We start from the raw sequence: 19,040 nt of genomic DNA on the forward strand, positions 1-19,040 counted from the left end.
AACACCACACACACAACATGGTCTAGATCACTTAATTATTTCTAAGCGTTCAAATCAGCAATATTAATTACATTCACAATGTTGTGCAACCATCACCACTATCTCTTTTTTTGACTCTTGCATTATCTCAAAAAAAAAAAAACACCAAAACTACAATAATTCCCTACTTCACCCTCCCTCCCAACCACACACATAAATGGAAACATACAAATACTTGCCTGGCTTATTTCACTTAGGAATGTTTTCTGAGCTCATCCATACTGCAGCATGTTTCAGAACGTCATTCCTCTTTATACTTGAATAATACTCTATTGCATGTGTATACCACATTTTGTTTATCCATTCCTCTGTTCATGGCTACTTGGGTTATTCCCACCTTTTGGTTATTGTGAAAAATACTGCAATGAACATCAGTGTACAAGTAGCTGTTTGGGTCCTTCTTTACAATTCTTTTGGACAGAATTTCTGGGTTACACGTTAATTCTTTGCTTAACATTTTGAAGCACTGTCAAACAGTTTCTACAGTAGCCATACCATTTATATTCCTACCAGCAGTGTACAAAGGTTCCAATTTTTCCATATCCTTGCCCTTCCTTAGTTTTTGATATCCCTTTTCTTACCCTCAGGGAATCTGTTTCATTTAACAACTCTCAATTTCTTTCAATTTTAGCTTGTCCAATTCTTCTGGCAACTTTCCTGAATGTAAATATGTTTTGAGTGTCTGCTCTAGCAACTGGCTCTCCCTCAGGTAAGGTCTCATTTTGGTGCCAAGCAAACCAGTCTGTCCGTTCTCTGGCCCTCTCCCTATCTTCCTTTCTTATACCTTCATGCCCTGCTGCAAACCTCTAATTCCAAGTTACTTGGAGTTCTCAAGATGAACTGTGTAACTTCATACCTCCTTGCATTTGTATCTGATCCTCCCTCTGCCCATAATCTTCTGTTCTTTCTCTAAATGGTTCTCATACCTAAGATGGCCTTATTAAAGTAATGAGTAAGATAATAATAAATGAGTAAAATGATAATGAGGATTATTTTACTGCAATAGTTTTTTATGTATTTTAATGTGTGAGAAGAAGCTATAATAACTGTGGAAACAACTGAACAAGCAAATGAGTCAGACATGTACTATCTTATAATGTCTTATAACTGTTCTTATTTCAAATGATGATTTAAACAACCATTTCAGATTCTCGGTTTATAGAAAACTATTCTATTTCAGTAACAAACTCAAGAGGTTCTTTCCTTATCAGTTTTGCTTTCAAGTCTCATGACTATTTTTTTTTTTATTGTTAGCCTTGCCCATTTGCTTTTTCTTTCAACTCTTCAAAAATTTTATGGACTGAAAGGACACATTCACAGAGTTAGAGTTGCCACCTCCCCTGCTGACAATGCTATAAAAATTTTTAAGCACTTCAGAAGGCTTCAATGGCTAAGACATGTCAGGTGTCAATGCACTCTTAATATTTTCAGTACTTGATATTGTTAAATACTGGTAGATAATAAAATTGATTTTATGAAATTTATCTAAACTCCAATTTGTGGGACATTAACTCATCTAATTCCGAGCTGGACTAAACACACAGCTAATGAAGCTTAAGTTTTGCCTTAACAGTTTTGTAATTTTTTTCCCCAAGGAGGGCTCTTAAAATTGGATAAGCCTAGGGCTCCACAAAAGCTGGATTTGTCCTGCGTCTAATTAGAAATATCCATGTAGAGTAGCTACAACTGAAATCCATGTGTTCAGGGCTGCTCTGTGGGCCTCCCTGTTTTACTAGTCCACTTAATCTCATTTGTGCTACTTCTATTTATTAAGTCATTGGTCTTAAAAATATATCCAAAGCTAGCCATAGCCATCCGAAAAGATATGCAATCTTTTTGTTTCAAATGAGTGACTTGAACCACTAGTTGAGCACTGCAGAGTTAGATATGGTTGTTAGTCATGTGGTCTGGGGGGAGGGAGGAGAGAGTAGTGTAAAATGAATTTGTCACAATGAGTTGTGCGTTTTTTGTCATGACACTGAGAAAAAAATTATCTTAGAGAGCTATCATTTTCTTTCTGTTTTTTTTTTTTAAAGATTTATTTATTTATTTATTTATTTATTTATTTATACAAGCACTGGGTACAGTCAGAAGTGCGGGAGGGTGAGAGAATTCACCAGAGCCAGAGCAGGGACCAGAACAGGCAGACTGACGAAGTACACTGCTGAGGGGAGCAGCCGGCATGGCAGAAGAGGTCTGCGCGCCATGTGGGACCCTCACCGGTGGGCCGGGGATCCAACCGGCGCTGCAGAGGCTGCGGGCAGCTTCGCAGCCCAGTGCTCAACCGCTGCGTCACCAGGGGAGGCCCAGAGAGCTATCAGAGACTTCTCTCTCTGAGGCTAGTCAGAGAGTTCTCTCTTAAAAACTAAAGCTCTTAGAAAAGTAAAATTGCTCAGTTACTTGTGACTCTTGAAAACCAAGCAAGCCAGATCCCTTGCAGCTGCTGATTTTTTATCATCTAGTCACATCAATTCAACTGTGCACCTACAACTTTAAGTGGTTTTGCGCTTTATGCTGTGCATCAAAATAATAGTTCATGAGGGCTAGTTCCAAGAGAACCCTTGACTCTTAAAAGCAGGAGCCTGAGCAATATTCTGCTGCAACTCCACATGCACTGAGTCCTAGAAAGGCAAACTCTCCAGCATCCCTCAGTGACCATGAGACAATCAGGAGGAAAGGAACCGGAAGTCATGACTCTCATTCATGCCCTTCATTAACAGATCTGTCTGCTGAGAGACACTTAGGAAAACAGCTACCGCCCTATCCTGAATGTTGCAAAGGGACAGATGGACAGTGTGGTCATGGCTGCCTTTTCACAGCATGGTTCCCCCTGCTGCTTGCACATCTGAGCCAGTGAACCCTCTGGAACACCATGTTAATGAGGCCCGTGGGCTAGCCTCTACACATAACAGGTACAACCCTGAAGACACAAGCCACAGGTGAACTTGTAGGAGAGTGACATCACCAGTCATAAAACAGAGATACAACCAGATCAGTAATACAACTGAAAACACACACACTGTTGGTACTGGGTCACTTGGGGTGAGCGGGGAGAAGTGGGGAAGAGACTGGACTGGATCTTAAGGCTTCCCTCCTGACAGAACTTTTGGCTTGTCATTCTGGCTCACGCATAGCCAGAAGAACTTGATGGAGGAAACAGGACCGGAGGGAAGCGTCATGGAGATGACCGTCACGTGACAGTGTGCCCGCATAGAGAAAAGGAGGTGATGCAGAGATCACAGCTTAATCCAGCTGCCTCTCCACAACTCGGGGACATGCGCCATCATTTCTGCCCTTCGGATAAATCTCACTCAGTGGCCTGGCATCTTCTAAGGGGGCAAGATGCTAGAAAGCCACATCTGAGTCTGGTTGCTACAGCAACAGAGTATCCGGTTACATGCTGCCGGATCAACCACGAAGATACACACTCTCCTGAAAGCCAGTCCATCTGAGGGTGAACATGCCTGGCATCAACATTTGTACCTTATGTACCAGTCGGCTTAGGCTGCAATTTATAACGAGACATCATTGATTGGGTGGTTGAAACAACAGACATTTTTTTCCTCACAGTTTTAGAGGCGGGAAATCCAACAGCAGTGTCCACATGGTTAGGCTCATAGTGCGGGTCCTTTCCCTGGCATGCAGAAGGCCACCCTCTTGCACCCGTACATGGCAGAGAAAGAATAAGCTCTCCGGTCCCTTCATTTTAGAGAACGAATGGTATGAGGGCTCCACCCCCTGACCTCACATAAATTGAAGTACCCCCATCCCACCACCTAATGCCATCATTGGGAGTAAGGTTCCAATATATGAATTGGGGGAGGGGGACACATTCATTCAATCCATAACAGTGAGGAAACTTAGCTCCCCATCATTGGAAACTGGGTTATCCTTTCTGGACCTGACTTCTCCTAAGGTGATTTAGGGGATGCTCTCCATCCCCACCCTACTTCCTTGCAATGGCAGGACAAAGCCTTCCCTGAAGATATTTAAGGGTATGGCCCTTATGGTTTCTCAGCTGCTGAGACCTAGAAGGATCCTGTGTTTGGATGGGGGTGGCCTGCTGTCTTCCCATCTGGGATGCTCTGGATAGGTGACTATGGACCCCTTAACGTTCATTGCCAGGAAGATCCCAGGAGGCGGAAACACAGTAGGCCTCTGAAGCAGAGTGATGGAAGAGATTGGCTAGCACTCTAGGGGATCCTGGTCCTCTGTCCTCATGAAAATCACAGCTGCTACTCGTTTTATCAGCTTGGGCCTGGCTGTTGATTCCCTCCTCACTTTCTTACCTCCTTGAAGAAGAGGAAAATGATAAGAATTTCACAGCAGGAGAAAGACTGGGATCCTACCCAGAGAAAAACTCAAGGCAGGCTCTTTTCCCCAAGCACCATCCTTTTCATGAGAATGCAGGAACTTGAGCTTCTGGACCACACTGGCAAAACTCCAGTCTCTTAGGAATTCATTTCTTAGGTTTCCCAAGTTGGTTCCCTTTTGCTTCACCGTCCCTGGTGCCAGAGTGATGTCTTCCCTTGGAGAAAAGGCCTACTCTGGCCCAAGCTCAGAGCTGGCCCAGCTCCATTTCTGCACAGAATCTGGGAGGGTCCTAAGAACAGTGCCCTCCCCCCAACTTGCGTTATCTGCATTGGAGGGTCTCAGCAAAACCTCAATCTAAAGAACACTTTCAGTCAGCTGGGATTATGGCCAGGAGACCTTTTAGCGAGGTCCTTCTTCTTGTTAACCTTTCACGATATTATTTAAATTTAATTTTAGAAACAAGTTACTCAATTGCAATGACACAAAGGGACATTATACTATTAAAAACCCAAATAAAATATGTTCCAGCTGATTGACCTTCCACTTTCCAACCTGAGCTGTCTGCCTCAAAATTTTTATTACAAAAATTTCCAAGGACAGGGGGCCTCCCTGGTGGCACAAGGGGTTAAGCACTGCACTATGAAGCAAACTGCAGCCTCTGCAGCACGAGTTCAATCCCCAGCCAGCCAGGGAGCAACCCACATGGCGCAACAGACCTTTCCTGTCTTGCCTACTGCTCCCCTCAGCAGTATATTTCAGTCAGTCTGCCTTTTCTGTTCCCCACTCTGTCTCTGGTGAATCCTCTCACCCGCTGCGTCTCTGGCCTGTACCCCAGCTCTTGTATGCATAAATAAATAAATCTAAAAAAAAAAATTTCCAAAGACAAAGCTGTAAGACTACTATAGTAAATACCCATATTCCCACCACCTATATTCGACAAATAACATTTTCTATGATTTTATTATGTCTACCCATCTACTTATCCCTCTATCCAATTCATAATCCATAGTTTGATGCCTTTCAAACTAAGTTGTATACATCACTATAATTCTCTCCTAAAATACTTCAACTTACATACCCTTAATAGTTTAATATTTTTTATAGCCCTTTTCTACTTAGGGTAAAATTTACAGGTTGGTCATACATAAATGTGAATCATTTGCACATGCATTTGCAGTCACAAAAGCAGATACCTTTATGTGGGTCTGCTAAACTTAAGCAGCCTGTTCAGCTGCCATTATGGTTACCTACAGTTCTGCATTCCTATACAAAGGTCAGAACTGCCCAGTCACAGTCATATGAGTCAAACCTTACAAGGTGTTTTTTCAAATCCAATCAAGAGCAGAAAGCTTGATCACGCTGGGAAGGGTATGCATCACGAGGTATGACTGGGAATGCCTGGGGTGCCGAGGACCGATATATGACAAGGGACCCCAGAAGCTGATCAGTAAAATGCCTTGTTGATAAGATTAGGACCATGGCCAAGGGTCTGGGGTCCAGTTTCAATTACAACTCGGTCATCAAGCTGATAATATGGTCAGCAGACATTCCTGAGTTTCACTCATCCTTTTCTCCTTGTCCTCCTAACGCACGTAGCTGATGCTGTATGATTAGTCTAGCAATAAAAATGGCCAGAATCTTGCTCTCAGCAGCATCCTGCATTATGTAGCCTGCGCCACGACTCCTGTGTCTTTGTCAGTGTGGTGTTGCCCAACGCAACACCTTTACCCCAAGCCCACAGAGCATCGCCGTCAGCCAGAAAATCACTCCCCTTCCTAATCACTCCCCACCTATCCACAAGCAACTGTTGTGGTTTTTTCCTACCATTGATACATTTCCTGATCTTAGTCTTTATCAAAATAGAACTGCTGTGGTCTCAATGGTGTCTCCCCAAATAGTATGCTGAAACCTTACCCCTAAGGGACATTAAGCATAACAGCAATGGTACGAGAAGGTGGGGCCTTCGGGAGGTGATTCAGTCATGAGGGCTGTACTCTCATGAATGGGATTAGTGGCCTTTTAAAGGAGGCCCCAGAAAGCTTTGTTATGCCTTCCTTTATGCCTTCCGCTACATGAAACACAGCAAAAGACAACTATTTGGCCTCCCTGGTGGTGCAAGAGGGTTAGCACAACACTGTGAAGCTATCTGCAGCAACTGCAGCACAAGTTCGATTCGCAGCCAAGGAAGTGGCCCACATGGCACAGTGGACCTCTCCTGTCTCGCTCACTGCTCCCCTCAGCAGTGTATTTCAGTCGGTCTGCCTGTCCTGTTCCCCACTCTGTCTCTGGTGAGTCCTCTCACCCCCCTGCACCTGTACCCCAGTTCTTTTATGTATAAATATATAAATAAATCTTTAAAAAAAAGACAACTATTTAGGAAGATACCAGCCACCCATCCTGTTGGCGCTTTAATCTTGATCTCTCTAGCTTTAAGAATTGTAAGAAATAAATGTTTGCTGTTCATGAGTCACCCAGTTTATGGCATTTTTGTTATAGCAGTTACAGGGTAATAAGACAGGAACTGTTAAGTATGGTCTTTTTGTGTAAAGCTTCCTCGCTCAGCATGTTTTGAGTGCCAATCAAACTGTTGTATGTATCAGTAGTTCATTCCTTCTTATTACTGGGTAGTATCCCATTGTGAGATTTTACCAATGTGTCCAGTGTACTAACTGGACACTTAAGCTTCCAGTTTGGGACAATTATAAGATTTATGAATAGATCATGAATATTCTGCATAAAGATAAGCTCAAGTTTGTAAAATTCCTTTGCAGACATGTTTTCACACTTTTGGGGAAATACTCAGGAAATGAAATTGCTGGCTCCTGGGGTAGATGCATGAGTGTTTATTTTACACTCCCCCAGTGATGCAGGAGCATGGGGTTGCTCCACACCCTCACGTCCATGTGGATTTATCCATCTTTCTAATTTCAGCTGTTTTGGTGGGTGTGGAATGATTTCTGCTGCTATTTTGGCAAACCCTCCAAATTAACAAGAAATATATATATACAAGGATCAGGATGAAGGAAATAGTGATTGAAGGAGGGCTAGAGATCACCATAAATGATGATAGTAAAATTCACCAATCCAAACGCAGTTGAAGAGAAAAGAAACAGCTAAAGGGAGGTGAAAGCCACACTCAGACACATCCGCAGTTTATAGTTCTGTCAAGCATATTACAATATTAGAAAAGTAAATTTAGGACTCAGAAAACTGCAGACTTCCTTAGGGTAGGAACCCTACTTCCCTACAGAGCTCGTTTGCTGTGGCCACAAAGTGCTCCCCCAGTTTGCTTTCTTAAGGTCAAAGCCCCTTCAGTACCAGCCTTGAGCCACTTCAGCCTGAAAAATGGAGTCAGCAATCACCCAGACAATTGGAAGGAATCCCCTGCTCCTCCCTCCTTATTTCCAGTAGGAACCCTGGACCTGAGAGATGGGAAGTAACATTTTGGGGGCATCTACACCATGCCAGGCCCCACCCTTGGCACTGGGCATGCGCTATGCTTCATCCTCACAACACCAACCTATCAAGTGAGGCACTGACAATCTCATGGTATAGATGTGAAACCAAGATTCAAAGATAACTTGCCTGGGGCCACACAGAAGCAGAAGCAGGATTTGACTCTGAATCCTGTTTTCTGTCCACCCCACTTTACTAAGCACTGCAAGGCAAACTGGAGGAAGTTCAGTAGCTGAGTTGGTGCCGAGGCCAGCAGTAGACAGTGCTCAGGCCTTTCAGACCTGCCTCCTTTTCCTGTCTTTTCTGTTCTCTAGTGTGTTTGTGTTGAAGGTCTGGCTGTTACGTCTTTCAGAAGAAGCGGGTGTGAATAACCTTCAGCCCTCTCCTCTGCAGTGGCTACTGTGTCTCAGGCTTGCATTTCTTTCTTGCAGGAAGGAGGCATTAATTTGTTGCTTTTTTTCTCCCCATCCCCACCTACCTCAGTTTCTTAGGGCCTGGTGTGACCATATACAGGACACACAGAGACCCTCACTGATCCTCTCCCTCCTCATTCCCATCTGCTCCCTCTGAGGAAGGGAGGGAGTTGTGTTCATCATGTTTCTCTTGAGTCAGTTACCTGCTCCTGAAAAGCACTAGCTTGCTCCTCAAATCCCGCTGTTCGGAAATAGTTGACGACATCCATCACGGCCCAGTCTGCAGGATCAGGGGGTCTCCCATTCTCCATGGAACTGCAAAACACAAACCCAGACTGTTGTCATGGCAGAGCATGTACGAGCGAGAGCACAGGCTCACGACTCAGGCCCAAAGCAGGCCTGGGCCAGCTGGCTGGAAGCTCGGCCCTCTCCTCCCTCATAGGCCCAGATCCCAGGTACTTCCCTCGGGGTCATAAGCATCCTTGTGTTTCTTAGGTTGGGAAGATTATAACTCTTATTGGCTCAGTCACTGCTTTCCTAAGAAAACATTAGATCTTTCAAATAAAGTATTTCCTCAGGAACTGTTTTCTTTTATCCAGGGATACAAAGAATGGCCCAGTGACTTCTGGGGGCCCACGGTATATTCACACTCCTGAGTTAGAAACAGTGGACCTTTTACATGTACCACCTTTCCCCTCCTCATCCCCATCTCCACATGGCCAGGGAGAAAGCCACTTCTGGCTATGTTGTCCCCTTTCACAGCTCCGGGATGTTCTACATGCTTATGATTCCAGCCACTTACAGGGCCTCTCCTTTGCCTCTACCTTATAAAATCCTACCATTCCTACCAGCTAAAATTCCACTTCGTCTGTGAGGTATTTTCTGGCTCCATCAGGTAAATGTTTTAGCTATCACCTCCTCTCAATTGAAGAACTCCATTCAAATTTCCATTTCTACACCGGATTATATACTCTGCTTATTTGACAATCTTTAGACTGTCCATGAAAATAGGAGATGTGGGTTAGGGGTACGTATTTGGGGCCAGGTCACTTCTTGCTTTGTTATTTCTTTTCTTTCTTTTTTTTTTTTTTTTTTTTATTTATTTATTTACTTATTTATTTACTTTTATTTATACAAGAACTGGGATACAGGCCAGATGCGCGGGAGGGTGAGAGGATTCACCAGAGACAGAGTGGGGACCAGAACAGGCAGAACGACTGAAAACACTGCTGAGGGGAGCTGAGGGGAACAGCGGGTGAGACAGGAGAGGTCTGCCGCCCCATGTGGGTATCTCCCTGGCCAGCTAGGAATCGAACCCGTGCTGCAGAGGCCATGGACAGCTTTACAGCGCTGCGCTCAACTGCTGTGCCACTGGGGAGGCCCATCTCACTTTGTTATTTCTAATTTCAAGCACATCATTAGTGCTCAAATGAGCAGATGATGAGCAAGCATTTGTCTGAAACGGGTCTACGCGGAACCTGCCTCACTGACTGTAGAGGGCAGGAACAGGGGGGAAGTGGTCAGGGGGAGAATGACAAGGACCTACAGCTACTTTGTCTTATTTCTATGTTTCAGGAATATTTATCCGATTCCTCTATAGCACATCCAAGGTGATTCTTCCAGAGTGTAAATCAAATCACATCATTCTCCCACTTAAAATTCTTGAAATGTTCCCATGGCCTTAAGATAAAGTGCATATAGCTTAACTTGGTTTAAGACAGTTCCTCAGGACAAAGCATAGATTGGGAAGAAGCTAGGAAGTGCCTCCTAGGTCTCCATGGAATACAGTGGTGAGCAAAACAGACATGGTCCTTACTTTGTGGACTGATAAAGAAGTGCTTTTCCATTTGGCCAACACTGCTCAGTAATCATACAACCTGATGTTCCACTGCACACAGCTGTGGCGGACCATACTGGGGTGGTATAAGGGCCAAAGGGAGGCTTTCCTGTGGAAGTATATTTTTTTAAATATTTATTTATTTATGCATACAAGAGCTGGGGTACAGGCCAGAGATGTGGAGGGTGAGAGGATTCACCAGAGACAGTGGGGAACAGAACAGGCAGATTGACCCAAGTACATTGCTGAGGGGAGCAGCAGGCAAGTCAGGAGAGGTCTGCTGTGCCATGTGGGTTTCTCCCTGGCCGGCCGGGGATGGAACTCGTGCTGCAGAGGCTGCGGATTGCTTCATAGTATGGTGCTTAACCCCTTGCGCCACGAGGGAGGCCCAGAAGTTTCTCTTGAGGTAAAAGCAGTCCAAGTATGAAGAAGTCAGGTGAAGATTATTCCAAACTCTGTGTCAGAAACACATACAGCCAGGGACAATGCAGGTCAGGAAGGTGCCAAGCAGGATGCTGCATTGTGTCTGTGAGCAATGGCGACTTGTTAAATCTATAATGGGGGCGACCTGATCAGATTTACATTTTGAAAAAGAGAGTCTCGTAGTTGGACAGGGGGAGAAAGTAACACCAGTGAGCAGTCTATTACAATTATCCAAACAAGAGATCATGGTGAACATGGCGAACCCAACAAGAGTGGAGTGCCGATTTAAAAGATATCAGATAAAATCAGCATGACTTGGTGGTGGTGAAGACCCAGGGAACAAAGGAGATGGAAATGTCATGGAACTGGACGGATGGTGGCAACTTCACTTAGATGGCATGACCAGTCTTAGTGGGAAATGTTGAAATTTAAGGTAACATCTCTATCCAAGTGGAAATTTAATGTGGGACATGAGTCAGGAGCTCAAAGCAGATGGATGAGTGGGATACAGGTACATTTGGGAGGCATTTAGATGGTAGCTGAAACTCTGGGGAAGGAGAGAACTAAGCTTAGAATAACCTTGGAGGGGCTCAACATTTAGTGAAGGGTGAAAGCTTTCATGCTGCTCTCAATGGAAATGAAATTGCCCGGATGTTGAAAGTACAGAAAGTCTGGCTGTACTTCTGCCTCACCCCCAGCACAATATTTTGTTCTAGAAGGAATTTAAAATATTTGATTATAGCACAAACTTCTATCCTAGCTAAAGAAAAGGGACTAATCAATAACGTGAGTGATCAATAATTTCTCAACACCACACTAATTTAAAAACATCTAGGGTCAACACTTACTTAGACTTAAGAAAATACTTAATGTGCTTTTCCATTTGGGCTTAAAGATTGTTAATCTATAAACATTTCATGCCTGGGTACACACACTTGTGGTGTGACTGTGTGAGTGTGTGCGCGCGCACGTACATACCCGCACCCACACCATTCTATTGTTTAACAGGCAATATGTATAAAGGGAAAAAAAATCTATCACCTTAGCATTTTCACACATGAACTATATACTTTATTATTTTTTTAAAAGATTTATTTTTATATAAGAACCAGGGTACAGGCCAGATGCGTGGGAGAGTGAGAGGATTCACCAGAGACAGAGCAGAGACCAGAACAGGCAGACTGACTGAAACACACTGCTGAGGGGAGCAGCAGGCGAGACAGGAGAGGTCTGCTTTGCCATGTGGGATTCTCGCTGGCTAGCCGGGATCAAACAGGCCCTGCAGAGGCTGCGGACAGCTTCACAGCTCAGCACTCAACCGCCTGCGCCACCAGGGAGGCCCATGAACTATATACTTTAAAATCAAAACTAAATGGGTTTTAAAATATTATCCACAGGCTGGGATTTTTCCATCAATCTCTTAGCATAAGCAATCTCAAGCTGACACTTGGGCCTCTCTTCAAGGTACCATTTCCCTTCCTTGCTTAAGATGGGCTTCAAGAATGTGTGGAAAGGAGTTCACTGGTCTAATAAATCTTTTAAGTTTTCTAATCACCTCACTTTTAGCAGTGAGCACAGAGTCTCATTGGATAAACTTTGAAGTGCCTCAGAAATATCTGATTCAACCTCACTGTGCCTGACTTCAGTTAGCTGCCTTACCTTGCAAAGAATAGTTACCTAATTGTAATAACAAAATAGGCTACACTGTAATTTTAGGAAGGGGACTTTCTTGATTCTTACTGCTAGAAGGTGACACATCACCTCCATATCCTGCAGTATACCTGAGCACTAGCATTACCACAGAGAATAAAGACAGCAAAACGGCGAGCAGTGTACCATGAAGAACAGGAGCCCTGTGGGACTGAGCTTCCCTCCCAGGCAGGGTGACAGGATCCAAGCAGAAGAAATGAGTGGTTAGATACCAATCAATGATTTAATGATTAATCCACCCAAATTAAAGTCTGATAGTCCAAGAAAGAAAATTAAACAAAATAGAAAAAAAAATCACAGTATTAATACGACCACTCATATCCTGAAAGACAAACTCAATCTTTCTTCATCTGCAGCTCTCCAGTACCTAGCACAGGAATGAGTGGCACAGTTGATACACTGTGGAGTCAATACATTGCAGAGATGTGGTTTATAGAATTTTAGAATCTACAATATGGTTTTCACACACCGCCCAGTATCAGTCTCCCACCTTGTGACCTGGCTGTGGTAACTTGTTTTATAGAACTAAGACTGAGAAAAGTCAAGAAAGCTAAGAAACTCACCCTAAACCACCACACAGTAGATAAAGTCAGGATTAGATTCCGTGTGTGTTTAGAAAGGAGTTGACTGTTCTGATAAATCTTTCAAGTTTTCTAATCAGTTACTTCTAGCGGTGGGCAGAGTCTCATTGGATAATGCCTCAGAAATATCTGATTCACCCTCATTGTGGCTGGTTATATATATAGATCTAGATATAGATCTAAAAGTATACTGTCTAAAGGTATACTACTAAAAGTATACTGTCTTCTCAGTAATGCATTAGATGCAGGGCTACAGGGATAGGAATGCACAGTCTCTGCCCTCAAGAAGCAGGCAGTCTGGGGAGGGGAAGCAGTTGTGTAAGCAGAAAATTTTAAGTCCTGTTGGAATGGAGGGTGGACAAGTCCATTACAGACACATCCCAGAAGGGCAGGATAGGTCTGCCTGATTAGGACATTTGAAGATTTTCAACAGCAATTCTGAAAGGCATCTATTGCTACTGCTTCTCATAGACGCTAGACTATTTAGAGAGGGATCCTTATTTGAGAAGGGATGACTTACAGAGGCAGATGTAGGCAGACACACAATGCCACTTCTAGGTTATTTATGTTAAGGTGTGACAGATGATATTGCCTGGCCCTTACGAGAAAGCCGGAGAGGATCCAAGGCAACATGGTCATGTGGGGCTGGGGGGGTAAAGAGAAGGTAATCAAAGTGCCATGGCCGGATAATATCTGACATGAGACCATTTCACAGGATGAATTTAAGCGTCACCCTTCCCCACTGAGAAACTCATATATCTCCTCTAGAACTGATATTTGTGGCCAAACTGAGACACTTTATTTCTTTATAAGTGGATTATTCTCTCCAAAGCTTTTGTTATAACTTGTGCATGTCAGATTCCAGAAGAATTTAAATGGCACTGTTTAAAACACCTCCCAGATGGTGGTTCCCTTCGTGGCAGCTAATTTTGCACTGATGAAATGAGATGGCAGATATAAAATTCCCATTATCACTTGATAGCTATTCACGATCATTGTAACAAAATGTTTCTTAAAATATAACGTATAAAGTTGATAAATTCATAAATAATTTTTCATGCATGGAATCTAAACTACTCACATGTATTTATTTTATTACAACACTACAACAAAATTAACAAGAAATGAAGGGCAGAATTTGTCTACAATTCCACACTTAATCAAATCAGTGCTTCTATTTAACCCAGTCACCTTTTAGTCCTCATGCATATGGTTAGGTACATCGTATATTGACAGAAATTATATCATGCGTGAATAATTCACACTGGGAAACAATTATCTCTTAATTAAACAATCACCTCACTTTTAAAGAGAACTAGAGAGATACAATAAATAACAAATTTGGCAGATATATGTAGATTGAGACCTTATGAGTGTTTTCATGGTGGCACATTATCATTTTAAGTGCACGTATAAAAGTCTCCATTTCCCCCTTTTTAGTGAAGGCAGGAGGGAAATAGGTGAAACTCTTCCTCTGACTCTAGCACAGTTATAATATATGGTACTTATGATATTATAGATTCTCAGAGCTGATCAGACCAAAAGGATTCTTTGGAGAAATATAATCCACGTATGATTTCAAAACCCATTTATACTCATAAATTGCATTTCTGCTTCAAAGTTCAGAGGAAACTTTGAAGGCACTAGTTCATGTATTATTGTAACAGGGTGGTCCCCATGAAAAGGGGATTTTCCAGGTTCCGCCCTACCCAAGGGAGGGTGGAGGTGAGCAGGGAGAAGTTGGAGAGGAGACTCAAGAAGAAAAGAAGCAGGATGGAGAGCCAGGAGACCTGGAGGAGGCACATGCAGCAGAGAGATACATGAAGAAACCACTGGCTTCTTGGTCCTGGACTGGGTGAAACAGATGTGGGAGACCGACCCATGGGGAGGTTAACAATGGCACCTTTTATCTTGATTTTGATTTTGCTATTTTCCTTCCAGACTTGTCTGGCTGTTTCTGACCCTTTTCTATGGGTCCCTGCCAGAAGGTACTTTAGACTTGTGGCAGGCTTTTGGCCCTTGCTCTGGGTCAATCCTATTTGGCTGGACTTTTACCCATGAGGGGACGGGTAACTATGGGTACTTGATTTAGAAACTATATTCTCTGCCTTTCCTGTATTACACACTAATTGTATTAAAGTTCCTTTCCATTAAAGATCTTATATGTTTTGTATCAATATGGCGGATGGCAGAACCTATTTAGAGCAGGCAGGTTTGGGGGTTCTGGGTGCCCTTCTCCCTGCCCTGTAATGTTATGATCTATTTATCACATTACTCTTTTACAAAGCTAATTATCATTGTTACTTATGTTTCCACTTCAGAAATACACTCTGTGTATAGCCTTGATCTTTATAACTTATTTTCAAAATTAAATTAACCTACTCTTTGCTCAGATCTTAAAATGGCCTCAGGCTAAATGCAATATAATTCTGATTTAATAAATTAATATTGATTGCTTTGCCCATGACATATCTAAGAAAGAAGCAACTAAATTGAGCTTTAGTTTTATCTTCATTCCGTTCTCCCTCTCCCTTAATCCTAACAAGCTGGGATCTGGCTAAAAGGCAGGCTCAAAAAGAGAAAGCATAATTCAAAGATTCTTGAAAGGACATTTTTTTTTTTAACATTCAGGTAAATAAGAGCTGACTGCATTTAGCAGCAGCATGCCCAAGCAATGAAAGCACTGAGAAAGCAAATGATTTCTTCATGCCTTCTGTATATTTCAAATTCTTCAGCTTGGCTTTCAGTGATCTGATTCCAGGCTCATTTCCCATTCCAAGAAGTGAGCAACATCCCAGATTTTGCCACATCTATAGCTCTGCTCATGCCAATCAAGGCACTGTATATTCAAGGTACTGGTTAAATGTCCTCTTCTCATTGTTGCCAGCCAATCTTTTATTCCAATCATGAATTATTTTAACCTGCCTACTATGAGCCAGCCACTTCATAAGTACTGGAACTCATTGTCTAGTGAAGAGGAAAACCTCTTATTAGCTGCATGATGAAGAGAGTCACATGTTTCCTGCCTTATTCCAAGAAGTGGTTAAGGGATAGGAAGAACAGAGAGATGGAAGAAGTAAAAGTCGTCATGGTGATGTGAGTCGGGCTATGCTAAAAGTGTGGCTGGGAGGCTCTGGAACCTGACTCAGCAGCGACAACAGGAGCATGTCCTAGGGACAGAGGGGGCGCTTTCCTGCATCATTTCTTCCCTCTCTGATACACTATCTTTGCCCAGGTTGACGGCAATCGTCTGAAATCACATGGCACTCTGTCCTTGTCATATCTCTGCCAGGATTGTCTCCCCCAGACCCATCCTATTCTTTCTGAAAACAAAGAAGCCTGTAACTGCCTCTTTCCTCACCGGTTCTTAACTCTCTAGTTCTAATAAAGTCCTCTGAACTAGTGTAAATAAGGACAGTCCATTCGAGGGGACGCAGTGGATTTCTCTTTGTATTCGCTATCAAACACAGTTCATGCTACAATTCACGCTAAACACAAATGACTGCTTAATATCCCAATGAATTAATACTAAACACATTAAATTGAATAAAATAAAAAGCTGAAACATTAAAATTAGTACTTCGTGTCCCAGTAATAGTAAAGACACTGGCTCAAAGACCACCTGAAGAGTATCCCCTCCCTACTCTGGGCCAAAGCACAGCAGTCACTATTCCAAAGAACTTAGGTGTGGTTTTAGTGCTTAGACAAATTCAGTTTTCTATAGTAATATCACATACACACCACAAACTATGTATGCAAAAATGCCAATTCTTCAGGGTTGCTAATGTATAAAGGATATAAAATGCCTGTCTGTCAGTTGTGCTGGTCTTGATTAAAATTTCTGTTGTTTCCATGCTTAAAATACAATATAGTTAGATTTTATAGTTTTCTACATTTCTGTTGTTTTCATGCTTAAAATACAAGATTTTACAGTTTTCAACATTTCACTCTTCTAAAATACATACATCTATAAGGCAGTTATTTGCAACGGTCAAAATAGTATAAATCAAAAGAGTAAATTGACTCAATTCTTTTTTTTTTTTTTTTTTTTAATAGAGGCATGCTTTATTTATTTGTTTTGTTTGTTTGTTTTTGTTTATACATGCACTGGGTACAGTCAGAAGCGTGGGAGGGTGAGAGAATTCACCAGAGCCAGAGCGGGGAGCAGAGCAGGCAGAAGGACTGAAGTACACTGCTGAGGGGAGCAGCGGGCTGCAGGAGAGGTCTGCGCGCCATGTGGGACCCTCCTCCGGTGGCTGGGGAGCAGCCGGGGATCGAACCGGCGCCTCGGGCGCAGGCAGCTTCGCAACCCAGCGCTCAACCGCTGCGCCACCGGGGAGGCCCATATTGACTCAATTCTTAACACAAGTTATCATTTCATCTAAGGGAAAAACAAACAGTTATTTATCATGACACCATATAAGACTGCACAGCGCACCCACCCAATTCCTATGCTATAGCCCTAACCCTCAATGTGACTGGATTTGGAGATACGGTTTTCAGTACAAAGGGCAATTAAGTCAGGTCACACTGTCTGTTAGGATTGGTGGCCTTAAAAGAAGAAACTTGGGCCTCCCTGGTGGCTGAGGGGGTTAAGCCTCAGCACTATGAAGCTATCAGCAGCCACTGCAGCACGAGTTTGATCCCTGTCCAGGGAGCTGAACCACATGGCATGGGCAGACTTCTCTCTCAACTGCTGCTCCCCTCGGCAGTGTATTTCAGTAGATCTGCCTGTTCTGCTCCCTACTCTGTCTCTGGTGAATCTTCTAACCGCCCCCACCCCGCCCGACACACACACACACCTATGGCCTACACCCCAGTTCTTGTATGCATTAATAGATAAATCTTTAAAAAGGAAAAAGAAGAAACTTGTACATATACTGAGCAAACTCCACTTGAGGGAGCAGTAAGAAGATGGCCATCTACAAACCAGGAAGAACGCCCTCACCAGTAACTGAATGGACTAGCACCTTATCTTGGGTTTCCCAGTCTGAAGAACTGTTTGAGATAAATTTCTGTTGTTTAAGCCACTCAGTCTTTGGTATCTTGTCATGTTTGTTGTGTAAAAATGGTAAAGATGATCAAGTGGATAATACTGAGGAATATCTTTAGCAAATATGTAATGGCTTTGGCAATTTTCTTCTCAACAATGAAAAAAGAATCAATGAAACCAGTCTCTTGTAATAAAAATTAAATGTCCAGCAGAGTATTCTAAATGATTTTAAATAGAATCTAAGTTTATTGATTTGTCCAGCAGTAAAAGGCTTGGATTCATGTGTAAAAGACGAAATAATTTTTAATGGACATACAGTTATATTTAGCTATGTTAGAATATTTTGAAAAAAATCTAAAATGTTGATTCACAGAAAGTGAATGATTTTTCAATCATGCCACCAAACAATTGCCTGAACAATCCATTTTTTAAAAAAATAACTAAGAACAACTGATTCCAAATGTGGGAAAAAAAAAAAGCCTTTCTTGATTTTTTGATAAATAGTACAATACCAAAGACACTACCTAATTAATACCTGGGGTGTGCTTAGTCTCAAAAATTTCCAAATTGATGAATCAATGTTGATTTAGGCCTGAAAAACTCAACTCAGTTAAGATATCTTTAAATATTTTATATCTTTCAAAGAAGAAATTCAGCTATATTCAAAAAATGAATTCAATTCTAACTTCAACCACTGAGATTTAAGAAACTCTAGATTTAATGAAAATTTAAAAGAGGAAACTGAGGGACGACTATTTTTAGGAGAAAAATACTGAGGATCACTGACAAGAGCGATTCATCAAACATTGTGTGCCTGTGGACCATTCAAGACAAAGCCACACATTGAGGAGAAACTACCAGGAGGAGCTATCTGAATAAGAGAGATTTTATGAGGAGAAGAGAAAGAAGAATCAGATGAAAAAACAAGTGTGCTGAAGAAAGATGTCAAAAATCCACAAGGCAAAAAGGGAGGGAAGAAAGCATCAGAGGAAGTTCTCTGCTTTGGTCTTGGAAGAATAAATCGAGAAGCACAGACAGGCACTGCACTCAGAGTGTTATAGGACAGGGAGAGGGGCAGCCCAAGCCCCGCAAACCTGCCTATTCTAAATGGGTTCTGCCATCCGCCGCATCAACACAAAACATAGGAGACTTTAATGGGAAGGAACTTTAATTAAACTAGGAAACAACACAGGTAAGGCAAAGAGTCTAGTTTCTAAATGAAGCACCCAAAGTTACCCATCCCCTCGTGGGTAAAAGTCCATCCATATGGGATC

General features: G+C 42.5%; 1 protein-coding gene across 2 annotated transcripts in view; it reads right to left on the reverse strand.

The window, feature by feature from the left end:
- Window positions 1–19,040, reverse strand: part of SAMD13 (sterile alpha motif domain containing 13) — a 45,503-nt gene that overhangs the window by 9,631 nt on the left and 16,832 nt on the right. For both annotated transcript variants that reach the window (XM_037499977.1, XM_037499978.2), the window contains exon 3: window positions 8,426–8,537. In XM_037499977.1, the coding sequence (XP_037355874.1) occupies window positions 8,426–8,537 (112 nt within the window). The remainder of the gene's footprint in view (window positions 1–8,425; window positions 8,538–19,040) is intronic.

The sequence above is a fragment of the Talpa occidentalis genome, unplaced genomic scaffold (genome assembly GCF_014898055.3).
Source record: "Talpa occidentalis isolate TD23 unplaced genomic scaffold, MPIMG_talOcc4v2.1 talOcc4.9, whole genome shotgun sequence".
NCBI classification, from domain to species: domain Eukaryota; kingdom Metazoa; phylum Chordata; class Mammalia; order Eulipotyphla; family Talpidae; genus Talpa; species Talpa occidentalis.